Source organism: Nyctereutes procyonoides, unplaced genomic scaffold, assembly GCF_905146905.1.
Source record: "Nyctereutes procyonoides isolate TBG_1078 unplaced genomic scaffold, NYPRO_anot_genome, whole genome shotgun sequence".
In the NCBI taxonomy this organism is placed as follows: Eukaryota; Metazoa; Chordata; class Mammalia; order Carnivora; family Canidae; genus Nyctereutes; species Nyctereutes procyonoides.
The window spans coordinates 13778091-13792412 of NW_026575126.1; the positions used below are offsets into that span (position 1 = coordinate 13778091).

The 14322-nt window shown below is 37.0% G+C and overlaps 1 protein-coding gene across 2 annotated transcripts in view; it reads right to left on the minus strand.

The window, feature by feature from the left end:
- TTLL7 (tubulin tyrosine ligase like 7) overlaps positions 1-14322 on the minus strand; it is a 145332-nt gene that overhangs the window by 15376 nt on the left and 115634 nt on the right. For both annotated transcript variants that reach the window (XM_055341163.1, XM_055341164.1), the window contains exon 20: positions 746-919. In XM_055341163.1, the coding sequence (XP_055197138.1) occupies positions 746-919 (174 nt within the window). The remainder of the gene's footprint in view (positions 1-745; positions 920-14322) is intronic.

Genomic DNA, 14322 nt, shown 5'->3' on the forward strand with positions numbered 1-14322 from the left:
GAAATGCTAAAATGTACTACTTTTTCACTCTGTGTATTTTTGCAGCTTAAAAACAATACTATTGGGCAGCCCGGGTGGCTCAGCGGTTTAGTGCCACCTTCAGCCCAGGGCATGATCCTGGAGACCTGGGATCAAGTCCCAAGGCAGGCTCCCTGCTTGGAGCCTGCTTTTCCCTCTGTCTGTGTCTCTGCCCCTGTATCTCTCTGTGTCTCTCATGAATAAATAAATAAATAAAAACAATACTATTTTTCATGATTTGGAAAACTACTTTAACTGGACAGTATTTATTAAAATTCAATTTTTAAATGAAACTTAACAAAATTCACCTCCCATAGATGTGGGTCATGATGAAAGGAGTAAAAATTAAACTAAAGGCATCCTCTCAACTTACCAGGCTGAAGGATAAATTTGAAATCTCTATATTAGGGGAAAAAAAGTCAAGTTTATGACCATTTTTGGATGCTTTTATTTGGCTTTTGAATGCAAAAGTATATAAACCAAATAATCCCATTTCCAAATAGGTTATTTCTGTCACCTTCATGTTTGTGGTTCTTGTCCTTGTTTGTTGCTTTAAAGGTAAAGATTGTGCAAATTAAGTCTTTTGTAGAGAACAGCACATATGAATTTTCGGTCTTTAGCTTTTTCTCTAGCTATATAAAAAAAGAGAGAGAGACTTTCGATTTCAATCCTCACTGTGGCATTACTTTACATAAAACTCACAGGGTGTAGAAATGTAAACAAGTACCTGGAATTACCCCAATCAGTACCAATGCCTGAGAGTGATCCTCTTGAGTCAGTTGCATATTTGTAAACCACTAGCAGGCACTGTTTACAAAGTTCAACCAGGCGCTGGCAACATTGGAGCTGCAAAGGAGTCACCACCTCCGGGCTTTTACTGAAAATACTCTCCCAAGAGGATCTGTTGGCATGGAAACAGACATGACCTCATGTGGCTGTTAAAATGACAACCAGTTTTATCACTTACCTAGCAACAAACCAATAAGGAAAAGTAGAAATGGCCTCAGACATTTGAAGTGACTGCAGATGGTTGAAAGGTATAAAACAAATATATATTTGAAAATTAATCTTTATATTAAAAACCACAACACAGAACTCATATGCTGTTTGTCTTTAAAGACTTTACTGATGTCAACTGGCGTTGCTATCAGGATGGCTTCCCAACACCTCCTAAAAAATTGAATTACTCTATATTAAAGTATATGTAAAATACTGAGCTTATTTCTCAAAAGTTAGGCATCTTAAACCTTCAGGTTTTCTAGAAAGCGATCTTTATCTTTACATTAATAATGATCCAACAAAAGAATTTAAAATTTGCTGCAATTTCATTTGTGGCCTCTCTGTACTAGGAGAATTTAAGTTCATCCTTTGATTATGATCACTCCTCTCAAAACACTTTGAGATGTAATGACATCCATGATATAGAGCATAGGTTCTGTACTCTAGAAGTAATGTTGTCTCAGTGAGTACCACCTGACTATAATCACAAAGAGAGTGTCCCTCCTTAAATGCATTCAGCTTATACCAAAGCAGGTAGTGGTACACACTTTCTTGGTAAACTTCAAGTGTATGTGTGTGTGTGCTTGTGTGTGCATGCATGTGTACAGGTACACAAATACATATAAATGTTCTTACAATTCCTAAATTTACCATAATGATCCAAATCAGGAAACACCTCACCATCCCCCACCACTAGAAAGAGAGAGAGAGAGAGAGAGACAGAGAGAGAGAGAGAGAGAGAGAGAGAGAGACTTACTTATTTCCTTAGTGTAAATGAGACTTTTCAAGTCTCAAGGGGAAAGTTTCATTTGAGATTTGGTAATGATTCAAGTCTCATTTTACATAAACCAGTTCACTTAACCCTCAGAAAAAGGAAAGAGTAGATTTTCAGAAAGAAAAAAATATTAAGCAAAATATTTTTCTGAAGAAATGTACTTCCCAATGGGAAATTCAAAGACTCCATTTTCAATCTTCTGTGGATATTTGATATCTTTGGAATTTTTTTAAATGCTTTAGAAACTCAGAAAGGTATTTTTTAGTAGAAAGGCTACTGTTTATTTTTTCAGGAGAAATGTGGTCCTAAAAAGATAGCATGTCATCTGTGAATGACAGGTTTTCTTAAAAGGAATAAGATTCAAATGAGTAGACTGAAAGAAATAAATTTTCTTTCATATTCTGAGATGTTCAGGGCTAAATACAATACTATTTTTATTATTTTTAAAAAGTTATTTTCATTCAAGAAAATGGTAGTTAAATTAACTCTAAAAATAAAATTTAATTTATTACTAAATATAAGAAAAATTGGATATAATACATATATGTTTGCATATGTCCATATATACCTATACATGTGTAGGTAACCTAATTTGATCATGAAAGACGTTGGAGAATACCAATTAATTAGAGAATGTGTTTATAATTAATATGTCCTAATTTCAAAGCCCTACATGTTAGGCCCAGAGAAATGAAATTTCACATAAATACAAATACATACAGAAAAACATCCTATGTTATGACTGTCTGCTTAGCACTTTACTCTCCACTGAAATTTTGAGCATTGCTACATCCTCTCCTCTCAATTTGGATATCTTTTTATTTTGATCCTTTGGAGCCACTTGATTAGATCCACTATCAAGTTACACACATCATGGTAATTTTTCTTTTCCTGATTTGGAGTATAGGATTAAGAAAAGAACAAATAAAATGGAAGAAAGATAAAAGAGTTTCTTCTATTACACTCTAATTTGATGTAACATTTTGAATTCTATGTAAGTTATAATACGACCAGCTTGGCTTCTCATTCTCTCATTCTTCCTTAAATATTTAAAATAAACATAGGGGGGCACGTGGGTGGCTCAGTCAGTTAAGCATCTGCCTTTGGTTAAGGTCATAACCTTGGGGTCCTGGGATCAAGCCCCACATCAGAGTCTCTGCTCAGCAGAGAATCCTTTTCTCCCTCTCCTCTCCCCACTTATGCTGTCTCTCGCTCGCTCTCATATAAAATCTTTTTTAAAAATTAAAAAAAAAATGAAATAAACATAAGGACCAAAGTCTTTTACTAGTTTTTGGTGTTTATGTTCACCACCACTGGCTAAAGACCACATTCTACTCTATTAAGTCATATTTAAGTATCAATATACCAGAACTACTCATAAAGAAAAGAAAATGAATGGACTTGCTTCATTTGGTACTAGGTTAAATTTTTCTGCACAAAGAAAACCTATCTCTCCAACTGAGTATATTAGAACTATGTCCCCCACCTCCTATCCACCACCTCTGCCATAGCTGAGTAAATGTGCAATGCCTCTACAACACCATAGTATCTCAATTTCCAATACTAACACAACCATTTTTAAGAAGGTGAAAGGATGTAGAAATAATTTATAATACCAATGCCTTTATCAAAGAACTTAACATCTTATCTGCCTTCTTTCAGAAGGCCTAAAACCATGAATTCAAAAGGAAAAATTAAATGGTTAAAAAGTTCCACTTTGTATTCCCTAATCCTCAGAGATATATAACAGGACACAACTTTAAATGCTACTTTTTAGTAATATAACAATATGATAGAGAATACTAAATACTTCTGGTAACAAAGGGGAGTTATTAATGAAGTCTAGAGACTTGAAAGGCCTCCCATTATCCAGCAATCCAATATTTTCACCAACTTTCTCATCAAAACATTTAATAAGCAATTATCTAAAAAGTAAAACTGATTCATTTCTTTCTCCTTCTCTGGTAGAAGTCCGAATGGTTGACTGAGTGGACCAAAGTTAAATAGCAGAAGGGAGAAAGGAAAGTAAAAACAAAGCAAAGCAAAACAAAAGAGAGAAAAACTGGACTGTACCAACTGGATAAATGACAACAATGAGCCAAAAAGTACTAACAATAACATATCCATTGAAAGTGATATGAGAACAGTTAGATTCAGGTCATATTCACTCTGTATGTTATGCATACATTTTAAGTGGGATAGTAAGTCTAGAAGCAGACTACTTAGAATAATTCCTTATCATTTCTTCTTGCCCACAGATTCTAAAAGAAAAGCTTTTCCATGACAAACTTCCACTGGAAAATGCCTTTGGATAAAGGATCCAAAGAGATTCTCTTTTTTGGAGCTTACATATCATAGTTTTGAGTGGACAGAGGACCTTTCCAAACAATACATTTCTTCTCCTATACTATCCCTTGCCTCCTCCTTTTTGTTTTACCTGAAAAACTTCTTCCTCTTCCTACAAGTCTCAGCTGAAATGTTACAACCTTTGGACACATTTCCTGGACTCTCATCCTGAGTTTGACTCCCATAGCATCTAGACTTCCTGTATCCCAGTAAAACATGCTGGATAATTTTATTCATGAAAATTTCAAGAGCTAGTCTCCTGCAAAGAACATATTCAGAATGTGGAGCCTCATGTGATAACAAGAAAAGGTTCCATATGATAACAAGGGTCACTGAGCATGAGCTTCAGCAGCCTGGAAGAATAAGAAAGAAGGATAAGGGTTTGTTCTTTGTGATATATCAGTAAAACTCCTGGGCCAACTCTAGGAAACTCAGCACAAAAATCTTATATTCTTTGATGTTTCTGGATGTAGATAGAGAGTGGGTTTTTTTTTTAAAGATTTTATTTATTTATTCATGAGAGACACAGAAGGAGAGGCAGAGACACAGGCAGAGGGAGAAGCCGATCGAGTCTGATGTGGGACTTGATCCCAGAACCCCAGGATCATAACCTGAGCTAAAGTCAGATGCTCAATCACTGAGCCACCCAGACTCCCCAGGCAGTGGTTTATTTATTTTATTTTGTTATTGGGGTGTTAACAGGCAGAGGCAAGAATCAAGGTAGCCCAGAGTTATTTGGGTTATATTTTTCAAAGATTTTATACCTAACCGTGAAAGACAATTGTTCTTTTTATTAAAATCATTCCGTTAGAACCGTGTTAAGAGTAGATTTGTACCTTGACTACTAGGCTATTGGGCCAAAAGTTAAAGTTAAAGAAGGAAGTATTAACTGGACATGATTCAAAGGATTAATAAAACTACTTTGGGTCCAAACTGGAATCAAACCACACAACATTACGTGTTTTCATTAAATTGAGGAAACCTAAGAAACCCATTTGGAAGGCTACAAAATAGAAATGTGTTAAACTCATCTCTATAAACCACCAAGGTTTTAAAGAAGTGGATGTAGAGTGGAGGTCAAATTGGACTCTAAGCTACTCCTGCTCTACTTACTCAGGTGCAATGGAGCTGAGAATTTGGCTAAGACTACGGGAATTGCAATCAAGCAAGCTTGTCTACCACGGGGAATGCTGCTTTGAGGGGAGTCAATAAAACACAGTTAAGAGCTTGGGCAAATTGTAAGCTCTCTTTATTCTTTAATTTCCTCGTCTGCATAATAATAATAATAATAATAATAATTTACTTAAAATATCAAAGTGGCAGTTATAAGAATATTTAATATATAAAATAGTATCAGCCATTTGGTAAGTCAAATGCTATTAACTTTCATTATCAATACTAGTGGTAATAGATACCACCAGAGAAATTTAAGGGGAGTATTATCCAAGGAACAAGAGGAAAAGATTCTGAATCAATTAGAATATATTACAAAATAGTTCAGGGAAGAGGAGTCCCAGAGGCAAAGAAGAACCACTTTATGGGCATCCTTAGGGTCTGGAGTTGGAGATTATCTCATGGACTTAAAACTACCAGCACCAATTTCAGTAGCAGACTATCTGACTGCTTTTCCTGCTGAAGAATAGCTAGGAATAGCTATACAGCATTCCTACTGATGTGGGGAACAAAGGAAATATAGGTAAAATTAAATTTCCTTAAAAACTCCAAGACACTGACAAATACTTGAGGCAAGCAGAGTTTGACATTCCTCCAGGAACTCCCAACTGCCTTAATGTTAATGCTTTGCTAGAGGGAAAAACAACCTTAGCTTGACAATAGCTGAGCCTCCAGGATCATGTGAGTCTTCTTTAGCATATGCAAATCCTTCTGGAAACTTTCCTGATCTGTACCTCCCCCAACTCCACAGTATAAAATTAACTGCTTCTCACCATACCAAACATGGCAGCCCTTTCTGCCTATGGATCCTGTCCCCTCCACCCCGGTTTAATAAAATCATCTTTTTGCACCAAAGACATCTCAAGTATTTTTCTTGGCTGTCCGCTCTGAACCCCAACATTTCCACATCACAATCAATGGATCAACAAACAGAAACAAAATTCCAATTATGAGTCTAGATTGAGAGAACTTCTACAGAGAATCATCAGCTAATGAGCCATAGAATATAGTTCAAATGTTCCACTTAAGTCTCTATAGAAAATAATTTATAGCCAAGATTACTCTCAGATTTTACCACAATACAGAGTAGCTTATAAATTCTTCCTGTTGGTGAATGGCTACCAAGGAAAATGGTAGTGGTGAGAACAAGTCTACAAATAGTATGAATGAATCAGTATTAGACAACTAGAGTATTTAAATGGAGGACATTTGGAGATCATTTCAGACTGTGATAGTCTAAGATTTCACCAAAAGGGGGCTATAGTCTGTCTCTTTACATTGGATTTAAATAATGCAAAAAGGATTGGAAGGATGGGGTTGTAGAAGGCAACCCAGTCAGATACTCAATGACATCAAAAGCTGGGAGGAAAAAAGGAATACACTGCAAAGATATTTGAAAAATAATGAGTTTGTTTTTCTGGAACAAACTTTAAGTAAAAGTGTAATGAGATAGAAGATTAGAGAAATAAGAAAGAACCAGCATGTTAAAAAGTGTTGTGTCTCTAGATAAGAAGTTTAGACTTTAATGATAAATGAGAGAAATTACTACAGATCTTAGGAAATGATTCTGACAGAAGCATGGATATGGGAAACAAATAACTGGAGACAAAAATGTTTAGAAATCTATTAATTTTACCTAGCTCTTCTACCAAAAGGTTCCTCCTATCAGAAATCCTATAATACTTTATCTAAGTCTCTTTTATTTTTTTTAATTTTTTTAAATTTTATTTATTTATTTATTTATGAGAGACACACTGAGAGAAAGAGAGGCAGAGACATAGGCAGAGGGAGAAGCAGGCTCCCTACAAGGAGCCCGACGTGGGACTCGATCTTGGACCCTAAGATCATGCCCTGAGCCAAAGACAGACACTCAACTGCTGAGCCACCCAGGCATCCCTCTAAGTCTCTTTTATAGTCATTACTTCTATATATACTTATTTTATCTACTAGTGGCATGTTCAGACCATAAACTCTGGAGCCAGTCTCCCTGAGTCCAAATCCCAGTTGCACTAGGTCCTTAGTGCCTACCTGTGCCTCAGTTTCCTTGTTTGAAAAATGGACATAAATCACAGAACCTGCTTCAAAGTGTTGTTAGTAGGATAAATCACGCAATATACATAAAGCATGTAGAACAATGCGTGGCACATAGTAAGTAGTATAGCTTTAGCTATTATCATTTTTTAAAGTCTTGAGGGCAGGATCTGTGTCAAAATCAACTTTGTATCTCCAAAAGTATTTAACACAGTAGTAAGTACTGGATAATTGTTAAGAACAATGAAAAAGAATCTAAAGTAGCCACAGTGGGAATGTGACAGAAAAACTACAGGATTTAGCAAACTGAATAAAGACTGGAAAGGAGAAGGAAAGTGCAGATACCCCTAAGATCAAACATGCATGACTAACAATGAGATTAAGAGAAGTTCAGAAAAGGCTTTTTCTGAATGAAAGGAGGTGCAGAATGTTTGGATTTAGACATCCTAAGGCTAAAGTGACAATGAGTCACAACAGCTTTGGGAGGTCTGAAATATTGGAGAGGAACAGAAGTATAGCCATATTTTGGAAGTGTGGTACATGAAAGCAAGAGCAGAAGAACTTTAAAGATAGATTTGTAATTGAGATTTTTCATTAATTAAGACTACCCTGGCAGCAAAGGCGGGGAAGAGTTCCAAGATGGTGGAGTAGTAGGGGAATCCTGAACTTGTCTTGTCTTTTGAATACAACTAGATCAACCTTCAACTACTTTGAACAATTAGGACGAGGACTGGAGGAATATGGAAACAATCTGCAGAGTTGCAGGGAGAGAATTTGGCAGAGGCAAGTTTCAGAGCCCTATATTGGAAGATTGGGAATCCGTGTGGCCGAGAAGAGGAGGAAGCCTGATTGGTGGAGCAAAGTCAGGAAGATGGAGAAGGTAGGAAAGACTGCAGTGGTTTGTAACTGATGAGGGACTAGCTGAGGGCAAAGAACAAACTCACGTTCTGCAACTATATAATCAGCCACCTTTCACAATCCCAGTATAGTAGCTCTTTCTGCCCATGAGTCCTGTCCCCAGGCTTTAATAAAACCACCATTTTTCACCAAAGACATCTCAAGAATTCTTCCTTGGTCATTAGCTCTGGACCGCATCCCACAAAACCTCACCTACATTCCTAAACTACATTATAACCACACAATAAGCCATGGTGAGTGGATCTCTGGGTTGCTTAGGGAGAGACTGCTCCCCATCCTGGAAGGCATTTGGAGGAGCATATTTGTCCTCTCTAGAGACAAAGAAAGCCATTGAGTAGAGCTCAGCACAGGGTCAAGGGGAGAGCAGAGGGAGAAAACCTCTTAACTTTTCAGTGTGAGCCACAATAGGCTTAAACCTCTGTGCATGAACCAACTGGCCACTTTTCTGGGACTGACGGAGCAGAGTGCAGAGACCAGAACAGATTGTGGATAACCTGGCTGTTGCTTTTTGCTATATGCCACAATCAATTCAAGCCTCTGTGATGGCTTTTCTGGAACAAAGGGGAGTAGAGGACTGAGTCGAGTGCAGATGGCTGATAACCTGGCTCCAGCTTTTCACTGAGTATTACAATAAACTCTAGCCTCTGCATGTGCATTGTGTGATGGCTTTTTGGGGACAGTATGGTGCTGGGCATGTCCTGGGCCTCCCGGGACAGGAGTGGGCGTGTACATTCTAGTCCCTTTAAAACTTGGAGTTTTGAATCCCAGCCACTGGCCAGAGATAAAATACAAGAAATCTATGGTTCTGAGTGTGCCAACAAGCTGGGTACAGACAGGTTAGGACAGGGAACTGACAAGGGCCCAAGTCACAGGAGATGGCTCACTTTTGTAAGAGGGCTTCCTGAGTAGCAGCTGCTGGGAGATCCACTCCCCAGGGACAAGAGGGAGAGGGAAGGCCATATTTAGCCTCCTCTACCACCCCTCTGCACTTCCATCCACCAGCACAGTCTGACTCCAGAGAGAAACATAGTGCCTCTTAGTGGAGGCTGGAGCTCCCTCCACTAAACCCCCTGACCTGGCAGGAGCATCTTTAGGAGGGCAAGTCAGCTTGTGAGCCAATATGGAAGGCCTCTCCCTGGGATGCCTGGGTGACTCAGCAGTTGAGCGTCTGCCTTCTGCTCAGGGTGTGATTCCAGGATCTGGGATCGAGTCCCACATCAGGCTCCCTGTGGGGATGCTGCTTCCCCCTCTGCCTGTGTCTCTGCCTCTCTCTCTCTGTGTCTCTCATGAATAAATAAATAAAATCTTAAAAAAAAAAAGAAGGCTTCTCCCTCAGAAGACCAACACAAACCCCCGCATCTACCAAGTCTGATTAAAGAAAGCTCCAAAACATCAGCTTCCAGCTTAACTCACAAACAAATCAAAGCATACCTACTTAGAGGAACAAACATTTGCCACTACAAGTAAGGAGGAATTACGTAGAGAAATGACCAGTGGGAAAAGAGCAGTCAAAACACAACAGCAAAGTGTACACAATATAAACCAGAATCACTCCCTGAAGATATTATTGTTATTGATATTATTATAGTTGATTTTGCTGGGTTATTTTCTTTTCTTTTCTTTCTTTTCTTTTCTTTTCTTTCTTTTCTTTTCTTTTCTTTCTCTTTCATCCTTTATTTTCTGGACAAATTGACTAGATGGAGAAATTCACAGTGAAAGAAATTTCACAGAAAAGAAATATTGTTAAAATGTCAATTCTACCCAGTGGTAGTAGTCTGCCATAGATTTGATCAATATGGATATAAGTAAGATGTCAGAACTAGAATTCAAAGCAATGATTATAAAGATATTAGCTGACCTTGAAAAAAAGCATAAAAGACACCACAGAATCCCTTACTGCAGAAATAAAAGAACCAAAAACCAATAAGGCTGAAAAAAAATGCTATTACTGAGATTGCAGTAAAAAACAGAGGCTCTAACTGCTAGGGTAAAATGAAGTAGAAGAGAGGGTCAGTGATTTAAAAGACAAAATGATGGAAAGTAACAAAGCTGAGAAAAAGAGAAAAACAACTACTTGATCATGAGGAGAGACTTTGAGAGATCAATGATGCCATAAAACATAATAATATTTGAATTATAGGGATACCAGAAGATGAAGAAAGGGGGAGCAGGTTTATTTGAACAGATTTGAACAAATTCTGAGAACTTCCCTAATTTGAGGAAGGAAATAAGCAAGCATTCAAGTCCAGGAGGCACAGAGAATCCCCATCAAAATCAATAAAAATAGATCAACACCCTAACATCTAATAGTGAAGCTTGCAAATTTTAGAAATAAAGAGAAAATCCTGAAAGCAACTCCAGACAAGAAGTCCTTAATCTAGAAGGCTAGAAACATAAGGCCAGCAGCAGACCTGTCCACAGAGACTAGGCAGGCCAGAAAGGACTAATATGATATATTCAAGGTGCTATATAAGAAAAATATGCAGCCAAGAATACTTTATCTGGCAAGACTGTCATTCAGAATGTTAGGAGAGATAAAGAGCTTCCAGGACAAACAGAAACTAAAAGAATTTGTGATCATTAAACCAGCCCTGCAAGAAATACTAACGGGAATCCTTTGAGCAAAAAGAGAGCCCAAGAGTAACAAAGACCAGAAACGAACAGAGACAACATACAGAAACAGTGACTTCATAGGTAATACAAAGGCACTAAATTCATGTCTTTCAGTAATTACTCTGAATGGAAATGAACTGAATGCTCCAATCAAAAGATACAGAATATCAGACTGGATTTTAAAAAAGAAGAAAAACAAGACCCATCGATATGCTGTCTATAAACTCATTTTAGACACAAAGACACCTCAGATTGAAAGTGAGGGGGTGGAGAACCATTTATCATGTTAATGGACATTGAAAGAAAGCTGGGGTGGCAATTTTTATATTATAAAAATTAAATTTTAAACCAAAGACTGTAATAAGAGATGAAGAAGGACACTATAACATAATTTAAAATTATATCATAATCTTCTTATTGTATATCCAACAAGAAAATCTAACAATTGTAAATATTCATGCCCCTAACTTGGAAGCAGTCAATTATATAAACCAACTAATAACAAGTTAAAGAAACACATTGATGATAATAATACAATAATAGTAGGGGACTTTAACACCCATTCACAACAGTGGACAGGTCATCTAAGCAGAAAGTCAATAAAGAAAAAGTGCTTTGAATGACACACTGGATCAAATGGACTTCACAGATACATCAAAGCATTTCATCCTAAAGCAATAGGATATACTTTCTTCTCAAGTGCACGTGGAACATACATTCTCCAGAATAGGTCACATACTGGGTCACAAATCAGGTCTCAATCAGTACCAAAAGACTGGGATTATTCCATGCATATTCTCAAACCACATGCTTTAAAACTTAAACTCAATCACAAGAGAAAATTTGAAAGGAACACAAATACATGGAGGTTAAAAAGCATCCTACTAAAGAATGAATGGGTCAACCAATAAATTAAAGAAGAATTTAAAAAATTCATGGAAGCAAATGAAAATGAAAACAAAAAAGTTCAGAAACTTTGGGATGTAGCAAAGGCTGTCCTAAGAGGGAAGTACATAGCAATACAGGCCTGTCTCAAATAAAGAAACTAACCTTACACCTAAAGGAACTGGAAAAAGAACAGCAAATAAAGTCTAAACCCAATAGGAGAAGAGAAATAATAAAGATTAGAGCAGAAATCAATGAAATAGAAACTAAAAGAATAGTAGAACAGATGAATAAAACCAGGAACCAGTTCTTTGAAAGAATTAATAAGAGCAATAAATCCCTAGCCAGACTTATCAAAAACAGAAGAGAAAGGGCCCAAATTAATAAAATCACAAATGAAACAGGAGAGATAACAACCATCACTGAAGAAATACAGACAATTATAAGAACATATTATGAGCAACTATACGCCAACAAATTAGGCAATCTGGAAGAAAGGATGCATTGCTAGAACTATATAAACTACCAAAATTGAATCAGGAAGAAATAGAAAACCTGAACAGACTCATAACCACCAAAGAAATTGAAGCAGCAATCAAAAATCTCTCAACAAACAAGAGTCCAGGGCCAGATGGTTTTCCAGGAGAATTATACCAAACATTTAAAGAAGAATTAATAGCTATTCTTCTGAAGCTGTTTCAAAAAAACAGAAGTGAGAGGAAAACTTCCAAACTCATTCTATAAGGCCAGCAATACCTTGATCCCCAAACCAGACAAAGACTCCACCAAAAAGGAGAATTACAGACCAACATCCCTGATGAACATGGATGCCAAAATTCTCAATACTAGTCAATAGGATCCAACTATATATTAAAAGGATTAGGGATCCCTGGGTGGTGCAGTGGTTTAGTGCCTGCCTTTGGCCCGGGGCACGATCCTGAAGACCCGGGATCGAATCCCACGTCGGGCTCCCTTCATGGAGCCTGCTTCTCCCTCTGCCTGTGTCTCTCTCTCTCTCTCTCTCTCTGTAACTATCATGAATAAATAAATAAAATCTTTAAATAAATAAATAAATAAATAAATAAATAAATAAATAAATAAATAAATAAATAAAAGGATTATTCACCACAACCAAGTGGGATTTATTCCTGGGCTGCAAGGATGGTTTAACATCCACATATCAATAAATGTGATACACCACATTAATAAAAGAAAGGATAAGAACCATATGACCCTCTCAATAGATACAGGAAAAGCGTGTGACACAATACAGCATCCTACTTGATTAAAATTCTCCGCAGGGTAGGAATAGAGGGAACATACCTCAATATCATAAAAGCCATCTGTGAATGGCTTTTTCCCCATTGCAAATAGGGGAAACATAGTGAGCTTTTTCCCTAAGGTCAGGAACATGACAGGGACGTCCATTCTCACTACTGTTGTTAAACATAGTACTAGGATTCCTAGACTCAGCAATCAGACAACAAAAAAGAAATAAAGGCAACCAAATCGGCAAGGAAGAAGTCAAAGTCTCACTTTTTGCAGATGACACAATTATGGGGAAAATCCGAAAGACTCCAACCCCAAAATTTCTAGAACTCATACAGGAATTCGGCAAAGTGGCAGGATATAAAATCAAAGTACAGAAATAAGTTGCATTTCTATATACTAACAATGAGACAGAAGAGAAATTAAGGAATCGATCCCATTTACAATTGCATCAAAATCCATAAGATACCTAGGAATAAACCTAACCAAAGAGATAGAGGATCTGTACTCTGAAAATTATAAAATACTTATGAAAGAAATTGAGGAGGACCCAAAGAAATGGAAAATGTTCCATGATCATGAAATGGAAGAACAAATATTGTTAAAATGTCTATGCTACCCAGAGCAATCTATACATTCAATGCAATCCCTATCAAAATACCATCAATATTTTTCACAGAGCTGAAACAAATAATCCTAAAATTTGTATGGAACAGAAAAGACCCCCACAGCTAAAGGAATGTTGAAAAAGAAACCCAAAACTGGTGTCATTACAATTTCAGATTTTAAGTTATATTACAAAGCTGTGATCATCAAGACAGTATGGTATTGGCACAAAAAAAAAAACACAGACAAAATAAATCAATGGAACAGAACAGAGAACACAAAAATGGACCCTCAACTCTATGGTCAACTATAGACCATAGAGTTTGTTCTTCAACAAAGCAGGGAAGAATATCCATTGGAAAAAAGGCAGATTCTTTAACAAATGATGTTGGGAAAATTGGACAGCCACATGCAAAAGAGTGAAGCTGGGTGATGTTATTACACCACACACAAAAATAAACTAAAAATGGATGAAAGACCTAAACGTGAGACAAGACTAAAGGAGAACACAGCAGCAACCTGTTTGAGCGGCAGCAACTTCTTTGTGAGACACATATCCAAAGGCAAGGGGAACAAAGGCAAAAATGAACTATTGGGACTTCATCAAGATAAAAAAGCTTTTGCAGAGCAAAGGAAACAGTTGACAAAACCAAAAGACAACCGACAGAATGGGAGAGGATATTTGCAAA